Source organism: Ruditapes philippinarum, unplaced genomic scaffold (genome assembly GCF_026571515.1).
Source record: "Ruditapes philippinarum isolate M1 unplaced genomic scaffold, ASM2657151v2 ctg592_1_1_1_1, whole genome shotgun sequence".
Lineage (NCBI taxonomy): Eukaryota > Metazoa > Mollusca > Bivalvia > Venerida > Veneridae > Ruditapes > Ruditapes philippinarum.
In genome coordinates, this window is record NW_026854960.1 from 71,476 (window position 1) to 91,299 (window position 19,824).

A 19,824-nucleotide genomic window follows, 5' to 3' on the forward strand; every position below is an offset into this window, starting at 1 on the left:
GAACAACTTTGGAAAAAAAACAAAAACACAAAGCAGTCAAAACGATTGTTCAAGTAATCCTATCGTGTAGTTCCAATTAAATGGAAGGGGAACAACTCTGTCAACAAAATACAAGGGAAACAACTTGGTTAACAAAAATAATAAATGCCTGTTTATGAAAAATAAATTTGTACATCACATGGCATTACTAGTCTATTGTCTTCAATATAAGGCTAAAATTTAGTTGGTGCTTCATTAAAGACAAATAATCATATAAGTATATCACAGTTTTCAGAAGTGTTAAAAATCGCAGATTTTATAAAACATTATTTTCGTCCTGTTTTTGCAGACATCTAAGAAGATAGGGCCTCACAGAATCTACCGACACTTCATCTGCTGTATCACATAATATCCCCATACTGGCCTCACCTGATGTACCTTGAAGTATATCGCTGTTACTGGAAATCAATAAAAGTTAATTCGTAAAATATTAATATTTCATGGTACAACTCTATACTGAGCTGTCTGTTATCAGTGGAATATTCTTTTGTATAAATCATACAAAAGTACCTTAATTGAAGCAATTATGTTTATAAATTTTGAATAAAAAGGCAAAATCATAGCTTCCCAAACAGAAAAGTAGCAGTTTGATTTTTTCGTTTGGTTTTCTGTTGTTTTTTTTTTACACCAAAAAGGTCTTATAGCAGTTGAATATTTTGTAAGGACCACTACTAGTATTTCTGTTTAGTTATATAATTCATGTGCTGTAATGAATTTAGATACACTTTTTATTTATGATATAAACCAATAAACACAAGAGCCATGTCAACATGGCCATCCCCCGCCGAATTTTTTTTTTTGCTCATTGGAAGAATGTATATGTAGTAGAGCAGAATAACTCCATTTTAAGGTCTTTTGGTAATGAAAACTGATGGCTATAGTGATTACAGATTTGAAACCTATGTGAATACTGATGGCTGAAAATAACAAAGGGCAATTACTGAAAAATAATGCAGGGTAGGTTATCATTCTTGTGTGCTGCATCCCTCCTCAGTAAAATCTATCCACCTATGAAGTTTCAAGTTGATACCTCAAATACTTTTAAGAAAAAAATTGAATTGAAAAATTAAGTATGAAAAATAACAAAGGGCAATAACTCAAAAATTATAAAAGGTAGAGTTATCATTCTTGTGCACTGCAAACCTCCTGAGTTAGATCTATGCACCTATGAAGTTTTATAATGATATCTCAAAGGCCTTTTGAGTTATGCTCTGGACAAAAATTAATTTTGAAAAATAACAAAGGGCAATAACTAAACAATTATGCAGGGTAGAGTTATCGTTCTTGTGCACTGCACTCCTCCTCAATGAGATCCATCCAGCTATGAAGTTTCAAGTTGATACCTCAAATACTTTTTGAGATAAGCTCCAGACAAAATATTATGAAAAAGAACAAAGAGAAATAACTCAAAAATTGTATAGGGAAGAGTTATCATTCTTGTGCACAGCATTCCTCCTCAATAATATCTATCCACCTATGACATTTCATGTTGACATCTCAAACACTTTTGAGTTATGCTCCACTCGGGTGAAAAATTAGGTATGAAAAATAACAAAGGGCAATAACTCAAAAATTATGAAAGGTAGAGTTATCATTCTTGTGCACTGCACACCTCCTGAGTGAGATCTATGCACCTATGAAGTTTCATGTTGATATCTCAAAGGCTTTTTGAGTTATGCTCTGGACAAAAATTAATTTTGAAAAATAACAAAGGGCAATAACTAAAAAATTATGCAGGGTAGAGTTATCATTCTTGTGCACTGCACTCCTCCTCAATGAGATCCATCCAGCTATGAAGTTTCAAGTTGATACCTCAAATACTTTTTGAGATAAGCTCAGGACAAAATAGCATGAAAAAGAACAAAGGGCAATAACTCAAAAATTGTATAGGGAAGAGTTATCATTCTTGCGCACAGCATTCCTCCTCAATAAGATCTATCCACCTATGACATTTCATGTTGATATCTCAAACACTTTTTGAGTTATGCTCCACTCAGGTGAAAAATTAAGTATGAAAAATAACAAAGGGCAATAACTCAAAAATTATGAAAGGTAGAGTTATCATTCTTGTGCACTGCACACCTCCTGAGTGAGATCTATGTACCTATGAAGTTTCATGTTGATATCTCATAGGCTTTTTGAGTTATGCTCTGGACAAAAATCAATTTTGAAAAATAACAAAGGGCAATAACTCAACAATTATGCAGGGTAGAGTTATCATTCTTGTGCACTGCACTCGTCCTCAATGAGGTCTATCCACCTATGAAGTTTCAAGTTGATAACTCAAATACATTTAGAGATATGCTCCGGACAAAAATGTCGGACGGAAGGACGGACGGACGGACGCTATAACTATATCCCCCGCCGCCTTTTCGGCGGGGGATAAAAAATGTGTTTATACTGGATATATCTTAACCGCTAGATAAATTATAATTTGGAACAATTAAATTTAAACTGAAATCCTAATTAGTCAACACAAAGAAGTTAAAAAACTTTACTATTTTTATTTCTCAAAAAAAATCCCCCTGTACATTAATCTCTTGGAATGTTTGTCTTAATAATGATATTGCTTACCATTTAAATGATGGCATCAGTGAAAATATCTTGTCAGCATACATCGGAAGTACTTTTTTCTGAAAAAAAAATGAATTTACATAAGACAGACACAAATTTTCAAATAAGACTTGTGCAACTTCAACATCTAATAAAACACCCAGCACAATGAAAAGGTTCAGTTTAGAAAAGGTTTGGTGACACAAGTGTATCAACTGATAAGCCAGTAACAAACAATTTTAGCCATTTAATTATAATATCAATAATACTTCTACTCTAATCACCTTAGTGCAGTAATGGGTCAACTCCTTATATAATTTAATAAGAGTTAACCTGTTACTGCACTAAGGTGACAATATTATCTATTTATTTGGTTTGGATACACATATAAGTCACACTGACACTTTAAAGGTCATATCTTCACCTTAATGCAGTAATAGATTTACTCCTATTGAATTTAGTAGGAGTTAACCTGTTACTACGCTAAGGTGACAATATTGTATCATTCCAGCTTTACTAGTGGAGGATGAATTCCTTAAGTTCATAATTTCAGTCACAAAGGGGCACCTTTGTAGAACTACAAATCTTCTGTAACCTAGCTAGATAGCTTCCAATTGAAAGAATCCAAAGTCCACCCATGGGATTTGAACTCACAGCAATGAGGGGCCATTGATTTGAGGTCAGCGTCCTTAATCATTCAGCCACATGACTTTTATTATTGGCATTGTCCAGCTTTACTGGTGAAGGAAGACCTCAGGTGGCCCTTATACATTTGAACAGGCTTCTTTGTAGAACCACTGACCTTCTGTAAGCTAGCTGGATTGCATCCTTTTAAAAGAATCCATGTCCATGTTGGGATTTAAACCCACAGAGAGTCAACCCCTTGAACCACTCAGCCAAATGATAAATTACAAATAAAACTACAAGAGTATTACCTTTGTTATTGCAGCTAAAGTCATCTGATATAAAAGAGAGAACTGAGGGCATCTATCTTTGTATTCCTTTAACAGTTCAATTGTCTCCTCCCACATCTCCGCCCTCAGAAGTAAGTGAAGAGCTTTAGTAAAACACCCCTCTACTTCACTGAAATCATCAAAAAATAAAAGAAAACAATAATATGCCGTAGATAGTCAAATGTGAATTTGATTGTTGTATGCAATTCTTAATTACTTCCTATACATCTTTCTTCGTTGTTGTTGCTGGGTTTTAAGTCACTATGTAAGCGTCATATGGCAACTTTCCAGCATTATTGGTGGAGGAAGACCATTGGTGCCCCTCAATGCATTCTTTCAGTAGAACTTAAAACATTTTTATTGTAAACATGTTTTGACTATAAATGTTTCTTCATCACTGACAATATAAGATATAAAAATGGAAATGATTTATAGAACAACTGAAGGAAGCATATAAATTAGTGTGATGTAAATGTCATCAAACTGTCTTTCACATTTAGGCCCGATAATATGATCTGCAATTTAAAATCCAATATAGGATAAAGACATTAAATTATTAAGCACATTTGTACAGCCTGATCAGGTTCTATACTGTAAATAGCTCAATCTAAGTATTTTGAGATTAAAATCCCTAAAACTTTAAATGGACTGTTCCAAAATTCAATACAGAACAAATCCATTCCACAAATTTAGCAGGTTTAGGTTGAAGAGTAGTTAAACTTACCTGGTAAGAAGTAAATGAACATGTGACAGGATGGCTGTCCTAGGATCAGTGGAATGTTCTGGCTGCGAAATACACTTTAATGCCCTCTCATAGATAAATGGCTAAATAAAATAAAATCAAAATATGTATGTAACTATCATACCACTTCATACGGGACTGAATCATTTAAAGCCACCAGGATAGAAATATATTTAATATTATTTATGTCAGTGCAGCCATTTTTTCATCTAAGTGTTACAATATGACTATATACGTCCTTACTTATTTACCTCCAAATATAACCTTGACCTTGAAACTACAGTTACAGTCGTTAATCTAGCACCATGAAACATACAGAAAATAAATGATCACTTTATCTGATATTTTTTTACTACTAACAGCCAGTCATGATTTAAACAACAATTACCGGTAATAGCCAATCAATTATCAAAAGCTTTAAACCTTCTTGTAAAACTTCCTTAACTCCATCTCAAAACTAAATTATAAATCAAATAATATTTCCCCACCTCAAAAAACTTTATATGTGTCAGATGCCCCAACACTCTATTCTTTCTGACAGCCTGTCAGACCAACAAGGACATATTTAAATGCCTGCCCTTAGTGGGTAAGGCATAAAAACCTTTTTACTTAGATAAAAAAAATAAAACTGAGAAAAAGAAAAATAATCATTAACTTTAACAAAATAAAAGTATAAAAATTTCTAAAGGTTATCAGTTTTGTGTGCCAGTTTTTCTATAGAAATGTTATTTCAGCAAAGACTCACGATCTGCCTTTTCCTGACAAAGGCTGACATTCCTATTTTTTGGTCCCAGACTCTTTGTCCATGGTGAACAAATTGTACCTAAAATAGATATAAAACTATATGAAGTAAGACTTCAACTTTACCCAATTGGAATGTAGACGCCTTATAATATTATTTGTTGATTGTATTCAACTGGTTTTTATACTGACTTTTACAAGAGTGAGGTTAGGGGTTGCAGAGCATTAAACTTCTCTTTAAAAGCAATACATCTAAGTGTATTTCTTATACACTGCAACCCCCATTATAATGCTTATGTTAGCTTAAAAGCTATGCATTTGAGATTGTTATAACAGTTTGCTGCCTGACTGATTGACTGGTAATAGCAGATACAGCATGCTATCAGTATACACATAAAAAATTTTGATCCGTCAAAATACGTTTCTTTTCGGGGGAGAGGGGTGGGGGTGGTGGTTGGGGTGGATCCAAGGCCTATGAGCATTGTACTGAGGTTAGCATTATAACAGGGTTGCAGTGTAGTGTAAAACCTTTTTTCAAAGAGATGGTCTTTAATACAGTATCATATAAGTTATAGCATAAAACCTGATCTCAAAATGCAATCACAATTATCAAAGGCTTGGATACTTCTTTCAACATCATCACACCAGCTTTATGCTAGATTTCTTTTATTATTAAGCCTTTAGTCACCAGTAATCTTTCAATATAAAAAACTGCGGACTTAAATGACAAGACCTACCAGTTTTTCTGGTTTATGTTTATACAAGAGATGGCACATAAGTTCTAGGAGAGGAACAGCTATATCACAGCTCCCTGCAACATTACATGTCTCCTGTGTCAGAGCACAATGCCATTTCTGCTGTTGTGAGGTACTCATTTCTCCTGTAATATAGAGTTAAATGGCTTTTAAATGAAGGAGTACCTGTAAAACTTTAATTCAAATTTGATTCATGAAAAAAAAAATGCATCATTTTAAAGATTTTTTTTTCAGGAGGTAGATCGTGTTTGTTAAACACAAATGCCCCCGGCTCAGATTCTTGTCAGTAACAATATTTCATAAAATATTTACCCATTCACTCAGTTTAGGACGTAAAATAGTCTAAAAAACAAGAGGGCCATGATGGCCCTGAGGTCGCTCTTCTGTATATAGGGCCCCGGAGCGGGGCCAGTTTAAACCCCTGGGCTTTTATTTGAACAAACTTGGAAGACACTCATTAGAAGATGTTTCACAATGTTAAGTTTTTACTACACACATATAATGAAAAACAATGATCTCCCTTCTCCCCCTCCCCCGGCAGGGCCAATTTTCACCTGAGGGCTTTTATTTGAACAAACTTGGTAGACATCCATAAGAAGATATTTCATGCTCAACATCTAAGCTCTAGCTCATTTGGTTATTTAAAAGAAGATTTTTAAGTTTTTAGTATACACATATAGTTAAAAACAATTACACCCCTGGGGCGGGGCCAGTTTTGACCCCAGGGCTTTTATTTGAACAAACTTTGTAGACACTTACTAGAAGATGTTTCATGCTTAATATCTAAACTCTAGCTATTTGGGTTTTTTCAAAGAAGATTTTTTAAGTTTTTACTATATGCATATAGGGAAAATCAATGACCCGCCGGGGCGGGGCCAATTTGACCCCAGGGCTTTTATTTGAACAAACTTTGTAGACACTCACTAGATGATGTTTCATGCTTAATATCTAAACTCTAGCTCTTTGAGTTCTTTAAAAGAAGATTTTTTAAGTTTTTACTATATGCATATAGGGAAAATCAATGACCCCCTGGGGCAGGGCCAATTTTGACCCCAGGGCTTTTATTTGAACAAACTTGGTAGACACTGTTTCACAATCTCCTACACAGTGATCTCCCCTTATCAGTACAGAGATCTCTGCCATCACAAACATTGAAATATCAATATTTGGATATTTATATTTTTTAGCTTTTTAAATTATTTTTCATTATTTTGTATACTTTTGATAATTTTTTGATAAAATATAACGGACGTAGGTACAAAAAGTTAAAAATAAAACAAAAAGAGAAAAATGACGTTAGATTTTCTATGTAACGGTCGATATTTACATTTGAATTTCGACGTTACGTCATGTGACTTTCATCATGTGACGTTTGTGAAGGCAGTGATTACAATTATGCCAAGGGAGGTAATCAGTGTGAGGAGTTTGACTGTTTCATGCTGAATATCTTAGCTCTAGCTCTTTGGGTTCTTTAAAAGAAGATATTTAAAGTTTTTTCTTACGGTTGCCATGGCAACCAGAGTTCTGCATGGAATGGAATTCTTTGAACAACTTTGTTAAGGCTTCACACAAGGAACATCCCTGTGAAGTTTCATTATGATCTGCCTCATGGTTTCAGAGGAGATGTCGTTTTAAAAGTGTGAACGGACAACGGATAACGTACGACGGACGAAGAGTGATCCTAATAGCTCACCCTGAGCATATGCTCAGATGAGCTAAAAATGTTAACACAGGAAAAATCCAAATTGCTGTTTTAGGTTAACCTTGTATGGATGGATGGACAGACGGACAGAAGGTTCAATTCCTATATGCCCGGGGGCATAAAAATAGCCTAGACCAGTAACATAGGTAAGTCATTATGATGCATGTATTCAAAAAGTTATTTTCAGTAACATTTGTTTTTTCATTTCTAAAACATTGTTTTTTAATTTTAAATCTACAGATTAACTCTAACCCTGTACTTTACTGTTAAACTTTCATCCTTATGTACATTCAGACAGAAAGCTACATGTTTTATATAAAAACAAACAAATATTAACCCTTAAAGTGCTGAAACGGGAAGTGTTAAGCCTTTGCCACCAGTATAGAGCCAGGTCAGCTCTATACTATTGGCTGAAAAACTTAAAATATTCAAATTGAAAGCCCTAAAATTGAAAATGGACAGTCCCAAAAAGGAAAGTGGGATAAGTCCAATTTAAAATATTCAGCATGTTACGGGTTAACATACAAAATCAAGTGTGATATGCTTTGTTTAACTTATGTTATGACGCATAAAAAAATCCTTGGAATTCTTTCAACATGGAAATATTTACTGAAGACATTTTTAAAATCTTAAGAAAATTAAAATAAAAACATTTGAATTAACTGAAAAATAATGTTTAAAAAAAAAAGTGAATAAATTGAAAAATAACAGATAGAAATGTGAACAAAATGGAAACTTATAAAGGAAACAAAAAAAAACCTCTCACAACTAAATGAAATCTAATAAAAATATCAACAGAATTTAGAATTTGGATGAAATGAAACTATAACTTGGAACAAAATGGAAAAAATGATACATTTTTACGTTTTGATTTTGTCAGTTTTAACATATACAACGCATGGATTAGACAATCACCATAACATATGTAACATCACTAGCTTAGAGGATGAATATAAACACATTAATGTATCCAATCCATTAGAGAGGAAAATACTCATTAGAGGGATTGCTGGGTAAACATGGCCGACTTGTACAACAATTTTATCATGACTAATAAAGTAAAGCTATTACTGGATAAAAACTCTAGAGTAATGATTCTTGTAAAATTTTCCTGCGTGTTCCCAATCGTTCTCCATTTCAATGACTTTAATGTGCAAAATAATAGTTTTAGCAAAAGGCTCAATCTAGATCTACAATTCATCAAATGTTCTTTTATCATGAAAGAAGTTGATGCCTTTCTAAACATTGGAAAGATTATTCTATTAAGTAAGTTTGGAAACTTTGTCAAAGCAGAGCCCAGTACTAACTGCAAGTTTGCCTCAGATTTACAAGTTATTACTCTACAAGCTGCCTGTGATGACATTTCTGTTCTGAATAATCTATTCTGGGAGTCATGTACAGAGATATTTCTAGATATGACTGTACTTAAAATCATAGGCTGCAAGCATAAATATCAAAGTATAAACGCGAAAAGTGTGATAGAAAAATTTCCTAGCATTGAAAGCCTGGTCTTAAACTTTGTACAAATTGATGGACCAATACATTTCCCATGGAACAAACATACATTAGCTCAAAATAAAAACAAAGTAAATAGTCTAATGGCAAGTTTTGTCTCGTATAAAAACATTTATTTTTATAACATGTTTCCTGGAAATTCCTTCATATTAATTAACTGTAGGACTGAAATTAAATCTATGCACTTAGAAGATAACATTGAAACATTAGAACTAACAAAGATGGGTCTAACCTACATTCACTCCAACTTTTTACAAAACGTAACCTTAAAACAGACTCTAGACCTGTCGAACAATAGATTAAACACAATTTCGGTTAACTTGCTAATTAATCAACACATGTTACAGGAGCTCTATCTTCAACAGAATGAGTTGACTTATATATCAAAATCTATGTTTTCCGGTCTTAAGCATCTTATATATATCAATTTATCGAGCAACAAAATTAAACACATAGTCGGAACTCCTTTCACCTCATTAAACCATCTGAAAGACATACTTTTGAACAACAACTCTTAAGTGCAAATACCCGATGACATGTTTCGTGATCAGACAAATTCTTTAGAATTTTTGTACATTAACTCAAACCCTGCAATCACTAAAATCCCTTTTTGGCCTATCTATGCTACAAATTTAAAGTATATGGATTTAAGCAATGGAAATATTACCGGGCAGAGTATAATACAGCTTTTAGATGATTTAGATCAGCTCGATATCAATGAAAAGCTTGTAGAGGCTGGAATGGAAAGGCATAATTTACCTTTAAGTAACATGGGATCGATTAAACTGAGCTCCAATAAAATTGAAACCATTCCGCAGAGCGACATGACAGTTACATATATGAAGAAGCTCAAAAACTTTTTGAAAAGTTTTATCATAGACGTTAGAGGTAATCCGTTTACATGTAATTGTGACACCTCAGTGATTCAAGAAATAGCCTATGACTCTAACAACACAAATGATTACATGATTGGATGGATATGCCAAAAGCCAATGGAATTTCGGGGACGACCCATGTGGACAATTGACAACAATGAGAAATATTGTCCTATAAAAAACCCGTTCTGTCCAGATCTGTGTTCATGTTTTAAAAGAAATAATGAAGAAATAATAATCGTTGATTGCCGTGACACAGTTTTACAAAATATGCCAAAACAGTTGCCTAAATCTCTGCTAGAATTGTGGTTCCAAAATTCAAATATTTCAGAAATAAGAACATTATCCTACTTAGAAAATGTGACTGTACTTAATTTAGCACATAACAACCTCCATGATATTAAGGTGTCCACTTTAAATAAACTAAAACGTCTAAAGATTTTTGATCTTCAATCAAATGACCTTAAAACTCTTCCATATCATATTTCATCCCTGGATTTAACAAAGCTGATGTTATCTGGTAACATGTTTATTTGCGACTGTAAGACAAGTTGGATGAAAACTTGGATTTTACAAGATGAAAACACTATTCTGGATTGGATGAACGTTAAATGCCTTGATACATATGGAAATTTAAAACAACTTATTGCTGTGCCTGACTCAGAATTCATCTGCAAGAAGGCTGACTCATTTAGTTTTACAGAACATGTATTTCTACCGTCTGTTGTAACAGGGTCAATATTGTTTGTCTTAGTTACGGTGTCATTGATAGTTTATTTCCAAAGATTTTACCTAAAAGTGCAACTGTTCATTCATTTTAATTTCCATCCCTTTGACAACATTGTAGACAGGGCAGAATGTCATGTTTACAATGCTGTTATAATATACGGACAAAGTGACCTTGAATTAAAGGTCAAAATAGAAAAGCACCTTACAGAAAAAGGTTATAACATTGCTGACATGTATAACAATGCTAAGATTGGGTATACGTATATTAAAAACATTGAGTATCTTATAAGCAAATCAAATAAAATAATTCTGTTAATATCGACGGACACTGTACACGATAAAATCATCCAAGCTGCCTGGAACATAGGTTACGACAAAGTCATGTCTACAGCAATTACAAGAATGGTTCTAATTGCTGACAAAGCAATAAAACATGAACCAAACATAGACGATAATTTATCACAATTTCTGACCAGTAAAAACTTCCTAGACAGAAAAACGAAACTGTTGCCTCAAAAAGTGGAATATTTGATGGCAAAGTCTAAAGATGGCCACCATGTTCCATCAGCTAAATTAGAAATGAATCAGGGCAGTCACAATCAACAATTTATGGTGGACAAATGTGATAATTCTCTTGATAAAATAGTAATTTCATACCCAGATGAACAACATTCTTATGTACAAAATGAAATTATTCCTTTTTTGTCAGAAAACTATGCACCAATTAAACTTCTGGACATGGAATTTACACCAGGAGCGGACATTCAAGACCAACTTCCCACCATTCTAGATGCATCTCGTCACCTCATATTCCTTTTCTCAAGTGACACCTGCTATAACGCAGTTAGGATGTATATTTTGTCACAAGCATTGATGAAGACCCAATTGGAAAATCAAAATTACCTAATTCTTTGCACATCTGGACCAGTTAGCATTGAACATGTGACAAATGCTTTGTCAGGATATTTAGAAAACTATGTAACAATAAGTGTGAAGCACCCAAGATTCAAAGAGAGGATTCTTGAGTCAATTTGTACTATCAGTAACGAGGTATGTGATGAAGAACATCAAGTTGAAAATGATCCACTTTTGTAAAAACTGTGAATACTGTCTATTATTTGATCTGTGTTAGTTATTTATCATATACATTTTATCACTTTATATTGTCTACTTTTTTATGTTAATTCTATTCATTTCTTCACATTATTTTGTTATCTTTTTTGTTTTAATTCTAAATATTTTATCCTCATTAGAACCCAACTATGTTTTATTTTTATATGGATTTAAAGGCCCATTACACCATAGAAATGTTTTCATTTTTGTTTCTCAAGAGCCTTTATTTTCAATGTTATGTTTTAGTTTCCAAATTTTACTAATCGGCCAATAACCTGAACCATCTTTGCTTTCTGTAGCTTATTGGCAATAAGTGCATTAATTAATAGTGATTTATTGTATTTTGTATGGAAATCGAAATACTACAATGTTTACATTTTGCTACTTTTCTGACAAATAATTTCACATTTTATGCTACTATCTAACATGTTCTAAAACAATAAATTTAATATTATTAAACTGATGTTGTTTTTTCTAAGGAAGGGAAAAGTAATTCCTTTATTAGGCATTATGTGCCTTTAAATGCTGTTCCAAGTTATCTTTGTTTGTTATTAATTTTAAAGATTTTATCACTGTACCCATTACATTGTAGAATTTTTAAACTGCAATCTAAGTTTAAATTTTCAAAACCTGCAACAAATGTACCAGGAAGAGCTGCTTATCTGAAACTATTTGTATAACGGCTGTCAACCAATGATGTAAACTCATACATGTATATAATGAGGAAATATGCTTGATTTGAGAGCAGAAGAAAATAGATTGGTCGATGATGTATATGATGTTACATGATCTAGGAATATGATTCATCAACATTTTGATAAACCCTGACAGAAAGTGTTTGGTTTTTCAATGACTCAGTATATGGATATGAGGAGTGGGGTAATAAATATAAGATTAAATTTTTATGGCACTTCTCAAGTTATTTTAAAATAGTGAGTGGCATACCAAAATGTTTATGACGTATCAACAGGCAATATAGCTTAAATCTGAGCCATAAATAAAATATGACTGGCTGAAACTAGAGTATACTTGATCAATACATTGTATATCATAATATCATAATTGTTTGTTTTAGAGTTATATTTTACTAGAAAATAAATATAATGGACAACATATTTGTCTCATATATGTTACAAAAACAATATTTTTGAAGTAACTGGATTCAAACCATCTACTGGACAAAAATTAAAACATTTGCTAATATGACAGACGAACAATACAGGATTAGAAATACGAAAACTTTTTTTCATGATAAAGTTTGGTTAATGATCTTCATGTTGTGTACACGCTTTTCCTTTTCTTGACTGATCTGAATATATAGAAAAATGGGGCCAAAAAAGGGGTCAAAATGATTATTTATTTCATGCTAGGAGACGATCTTGCGGACAAAACTTTTTAATAAATATTGGTGTTAAATAATTCAATTTATATGATGTTTGGCTTTACAAATATGTATGTGCATCTCTGTAATTGATATGATTCTATAAGTGGCATTTTTTTTTTCTACCAAATTTTTTATACTAAATGATAAACATTAAACTGACTTAAACAGGAGCAATGTATGCTTCGTTTGTTTGAGTTTTGTATCACACCAACATAGGTCATATGGCAAGTTCCAGCTTTTACTGGTGGAGGAAGACCTCAGGTGCCCTTCCATGCATTATTTCAGGCACAAACTGGCACCCAAGTAGAACCACTGACATTCGGTAAGCTAGCTGAATAACTTCCTCACATGAAAGAATCCAAAGTCCCTGTTGGGATTCAAACCCACAGTGGTAGCAATGCATGCAGTGTAAATGCTCATGGACAAGGACTATCAATAACTATTTTTCATATATATTCTAAGTTAAAAAGGGGCATAAGTCCTAAAAATATTGATTTCAGGTCTTAAAGGGTATAAATCTACATGTATATCTTATGAAATATTCTTATAAAATTGATCAACAGTAAAATTATATTAGTTCCATTGTTATATGGTTGATTCCTGAAAAAGTTGTAACATAAAATGTCTCTGTTATTTAACACACATGAATAATGTACATAAACAGAATAAAATGTTCTTGTACATTAAAATATTATTTTGCTATTTTAAGTATGGTTTTATCCATTTTGCAATGATTTTGTGCATGTGCCACTCGCTTTAAGGCAATTAATTACCATATTTATTTCATACAAGCATTTTGGAAGTATTCTTTTTTAAAATCCAAACAATAATTTTTGTGTCCGATATAACGCTTTATACACTTTAAAACTATTCCTTTTCATGATAATCAGTATTTCAAGTTTTACATTGACAGCTTTGAAATCATTCAACTTTTTTAGTACTTATATCTGTAAAGGGCAAGGACTATCAATACCCAAATCTTATAAATATTTCAAAAGGGACAGAACTCCAACAACTGTGCCTTGTCTCCGAAATTCTTGAACAAGTCCAAATACAATATTGTAAAGATTTTCTAGGTGTAAATCATTCTGTTAATGATAATGTTGCATTGGGAGAATGTGGAAGGATGCCTTTATGTATTGATCATCATGTAAAAATTATTAAATATTGGTGTAAACTTCTTTGTATGCCAGAACACAGATATCCTAGAAATTGTTATTTGATGTTAACTAGACAAGATAATGTTGGAAAGAAAAATTGGGCTACTTCAGTAAAAAACTTATTGTATACTTATGGGTTTGGCTTTGTATGGCTAAGTCAAGAAATTGGGGATATCAATCTATTTATTTTTCAATTTAAACAAAGAATTATTGATTGTAAGACACAAAATTGGATGGAAGAAATTCAGAATTCACCCCGATGTGACACCTATAAATTTTTCAAATCCATGTTAAATCCTGAAAAGTATTTATCTATTGATATGCCATTTTATGTAAAAAGATCATTATCGAGATTTAGATGTTCTAGTCATAAATTATATATAGAAACTGGACGACATTTGGGTTTACCAAGAAATGAGCGAATTTGCCAACACTGTTTGCAAAATTATAACAATTCGTTCATCGAAGATGAATTTCATGTATTTTTTATTTGTAATAGATTTTCCCAACAAAGACAACGTTATATATCTCCATGGTACAGTCATGATTATACATTCCATATTTTTTGTAATTTGATTAAAACTAAAAATGAAGCAAACATAAAGAATATTGCTTTTTTTGTTCATGAAATTATGAAAATTGTTGATAATTAATATCAATAGGAAAGTACAATGTATATTGTAGACACAGCTAAATATGTATTTCTGTTTTGATTATATTGTGTATTTTGGGCCGGAGGCCTTTATTTACAAAATAAAATGTTGATGTTGATGTTGATGATGATGTTAATAAGTATACTAAGTTTATCTTTCATAGTTTTGAATTCATTCTACTAAGGCAATTTTGGCAAAAAATATATGATAAACAGAGTCATTACTCTAAAATATATCTTGCAGAATTTACCCTTTTGTCTCAGAACAACTGCAATTCATCATAATAAGCAAGCATTACAAGTTTTGAGTTGAAAACTTTAACAATATTTGAATAATGGGCTACAGTACTGTACAATAAAGTATTTGCATAATGATGACAATGATGACAATGTCACAACAATCATATGTGCTCAACTTTTTCTTTGAAACAAACAAGCTAAAAATCATTGCGACTGAAAATCATGAAGAACGGCTGGAAATATGTAATTTTAAAAGATCACAAAATAATAATAATATAACAAACTGTCACATACCTTCCGTGACGTTCAAATAGGTCAAGAGACAGTCAAGCACTTCAATTGGAGAATATTGAGCAAGTACGACAAGTTGAGATTGTCTAGCTTGTCTGGAGAGAGGAGACTTTGGGTCTAACAGATGGTTCACTTCTTCCTTTATCGTATCAGGTCGCAGTTGAGAAATTTTCTGAAAAATAAAAAATTATCAGTCAATACACTTTTAATTTTTGAGTGGGACAAAATGTTTTATTTTAGACCTTAAACTATATATATAATAGATGCTAATAATAAGAACATTAAATGATTTTAACCGCTCAATGATGGGCAGTGATAGAGGAAAGACTGTAGCTCTCTAGGACTTTTACTTTTTTCTTATTAGTGCCTTACTTAGATATTGACCTAATTTTTATATGCACACAGTGTTTATCAACATAAACGAGACGTTTAAATGCATTGTTAAAAAAATGCTATTGAGGACAATTTGTGTGACATAGAAATCTTCTTTAGGCTTAATGGAAGATAGGGCAAAGAATAAAACTGTTTAAAGTGAAAAATAATCATTTTTTCATTGCCCATTCTAACATTAAGCGCATCTTTACAATATGTTTAGGTAACGCAAATGGTGTCAAGATAAAATTTATGCAGAGCTATGCAATACCTTTTTTACGGAGTCGCAAAAAGCGGCAAGGGTGTGTGATAAACATGCATAATAATGAATGTTTTGTAAAGTATAAGACATCAGTGGTAATTTGAATTTTCAGTTTTGCACAACTATCTAGATAAATCATCTCTTTCTATGCCATTTCGTTCTCATAACAGATTTGTCCTGCTTTGAATTTAGAACAGTCCATTTATATTGTGAAGGGTTCTGATATGAAATTGTTTATTTTCAGCAGCAGAAGTCATTCTTTGGTTAGACTGCATGGATATATAAGCTTGCCTATCCTTGCTTTCACTAACATTCTCAAACTGAGAAAAATCTCAAAATTGGCTGACATTCTTTTTTCTAACTGTTTCAAGTTATTTATCGATGCATATTTTTTCAATCATATTTTGTGTTAAACCATAATTTCTAAGTCCGAGACTACCCCCTGACAATGGAAGAACAAAAAATCATATAATTGACAACGCCTTAAGAGATTCACTCACCTCAGAAAAATCTCAAGGATGTCAAGGATGTTCAGGATGTCAAAATGTAGAAATATTCACAAGTTTATAACTGTACTTACATTTGGTTCCTTTAATCCCTCTTGTAACATGTTTTCTAACCTCCAATACTGAGATAAGAATGGTTCTGTAATGGAAAATGTCATTTTGTCACTTGTGATGTGAATAACTATGTGTTTCTTAAAATCTATTAGTTTCATCTATGAAAGTAAGCTTAACACTTTTGTAGCTTTGATTTTGACTAACAACTATGCAACTTACTTTGAAAAAAAGTATACTTAAATACACCTTTACACAGACTATAGGTGTGACCTTGACCCCTAACACACTGACCTAGTTTATGATGGTGAACATTTCTATCACATAATACTAGAATCCATGCATATTGAAGATATGCTCCTGCCAAACTTTTTTCATTTTATCATCTCTATTGACCTTGACCTTCCATAATCTGACCTAGATTATTCATGTAATGCTCAGTCTCATTATGTTGAATATTTGTCATAAGATGCCACAAATCATGATGACTAAATAGCCAGTGCACACAGTTTCATATTTTTATCTGACCTTTGACCTCAATGTATGGCCATGACCTTAGCCACAGGGACCTGAATATTGTGCATGACACTGCCCTTAACAATGATTCACATTTGTGCCTAATTACATATATATAAAAATCCATTGATGTATGTAGAAGCTTTGCTCCAGCTCTGACCTTTAAGTGTGACCTTGAGACTTTGGTCTCCGAGAAAAAACTACATCTCATGCAGGTGAACATTTCTATCAAGTTATACTAAAAGCAGTCAATAAATATAGGAGATATGCTTTAAACAAAACTGGATGCTAACTGTCTGCTTGCTCCCCAAACCAAACACCCCCAAAGGGCATTATTGTGGGCATTAGTATGTAAAAGTTATAATAAAAGCCACTTACCTACAGTTTCTATGAGCTTTGAAGTGCATGGAATATCCAGATTTTCTACCCATTTCTTCTTTAAAGATTCAACATTGAGTTCCCCTTGAGACATAGCTGTGTACTTCTGCATCTATAAATAGACTTCTTTTCATCAATATCATTTCTAATTTTTAACATCCGTCCTGCTGTAACTATTACAATATGAATTTTATTTCACAGTTAGTTGGATGAAGAAGGGGAAACTCACATCACTGGAATTTCCTCTGACTGTGGTTCTAGAGGGTGATGTGAAAATTGATGAAACTATATTATATTATTACTCTTAACCCTTAACCTGCTGAAACTATTTGTGATTAGCCTTTGCCACCAAAATACAGCCACACCAGCCGGCACATCCATGCAGTCTGACCTATACTATAGGTAGATCAAATTTTTTGTTGTTGTTGTTTTTGTTTATTGAAATCCATTAACATTAGATTAACATCCAACCAGTTCTTAATCTATTCATAAAACATTATGAAACATTTGCTCTTTCTATTATTTGTTCCTGAGACTTAATGTGAATTTAACAAGCTAGGATCCACTTGAAAGATAAGATTACATAAGCTACATTTATTTGTGAGAATTTCAGACAAATAAGATAATACATACCTTATCTATATAAGACAACCTTACAGCATCTGACTGAAAGTGACTCATCTCTAACAATGTCATCTCTGACACATTCTTCCGATCAACACATTTCTGTAAATTTTAAAGAAATCATGACAATACAAATTTGTATATATTGCTTTTAATAAAGTCATGCCCTCTTTCATTATATTGGTTATTTGATAGTGACCTCCCATTATGATCTCAAGTAAATTTGTGAAGTTACAAGCAAACATCTATAATGGTTAATATATAAGGTTGTACAAGAAGTTACATTTATCACATAAACCGCAGCACAGGAGTGTAATAAAGCCATTCAATAAAAACGATATTACTAGTTATTAGTTTTAACTGTAAACCGTTCTCTTTTTGAATATGTGATAAATAGAATATTAAATTTGTGTAGATATAATACTAAAGTTATTGAACGAGTTGAATAAAACAATATTATGCTCGCCAGAGGCTCACATAATATGATTTTATTCAACTTGTTCAATAAATTTAGTATTAAACCTACACATATTCAATATCCTCTAAATAAAACTTTACACCAATGCCCTGATACGTTAATCCCACTGAACTTTAAATTGTCAAAACTTAAAAAAGCATTTTTTCATATAACGTAAAAAGCTTTCAAGAACATGACTATAACTTCATGAAAAGGAGAAATCTTTCATGTAAAGGATGATCATTTCATGTAAAAAAGAAATCTTACAATTGTAAATAAGCATTTGCAATGTTTAGAAATAGTATTTTACATAAACAGGATGAAAAGAAAAGTCTTTAAAGTAAAAGAGTGTTCCTTCATTCAAATGAGTATTCTTTCAGGTACAACTTTGAAAACCATGGAAACCAAGCAGTGGCTTTTGTATGAAGTAACTGTATTTCACAAGTAAAGTAAATAATATATATCATTATTTGTGTCATTGTGCCTTAAAATGAAACAATATATATACTATCTAAAATAACTTACATGTATCATGTATAGATTTTGATCAGTAAAGACTGCTTGTTGTACAGCACCAAACAAAGTTCTGGCCACACCAAAAACTGTCACACCTTGTGATAAATCAATACAGCATGTCTGTACACCTGTCTGTACATTGTATTGCCTGTAACAGATACAGTCATATTCCATATAGGGGTTTACATAGAACAGATATAATTACCTCCCTTGTGTGTGTTTAAATAAAATGGATAGACTTACCTCCCTTATAGGAGTTTAACTTTAAATGAAAACAGAAATAATTACCTCCCTTGTGAGTGTTTAAATGAAAACAGATACAATTATCTCCCTTGTGGAATTTAAATGAAAACATATAAAGTTACCTCCTTTGTGTGAGTTTACAGGAAAACAGATACAGTAATCTCCCATGTGGTATTTAAATGAAATCCCATAAAGTTATGTCCCTTGTGGGGGTTTGGAAAACATTACATGTACAAAGTAAGATGCATGTATTCCTGTCGACAAGTTAATAGAATGTACTTTTTTTTATAAATATACCTGATACAGTGTTTATAAACTAGTCCAATAGTGTTGTCATGACAACACATCCCAATCAAGTCATCTTCACTGAAATCTTCAAGTTGCACTTCTTTCGCTTTTGTATCTGTACCTTAAAGGAAATTGAAACTGGAAGATTTGGTGACTTAAATTAAAAA

The 19,824-nt window shown here is 32.3% G+C and overlaps 1 protein-coding gene across 1 annotated transcript; it reads right to left on the reverse strand.

Moving 5' to 3' along the window:
- Positions 1–50: 50 nt before the first annotated feature.
- Positions 51–19,790, reverse strand: LOC132741627 (uncharacterized). Its single transcript, XM_060729835.1, has 12 exons — positions 19,667–19,790; positions 19,136–19,274; positions 18,163–18,255; positions 17,530–17,641; positions 16,659–16,723; positions 15,448–15,616; positions 5,766–5,908; positions 5,033–5,110; positions 4,270–4,370; positions 3,528–3,675; positions 2,614–2,672; positions 51–437 (listed from the first exon to the last, which is right to left on the reverse strand). Exons 1-12 carry the CDS (start codon positions 19,714–19,716, stop codon positions 296–298), a joined length of 1,299 nt encoding a protein of 432 aa, XP_060585818.1. The 5' UTR covers positions 19,717–19,790; the 3' UTR covers positions 51–295.
- Between the last annotated feature and the right edge of the window lie 34 nt (positions 19,791–19,824).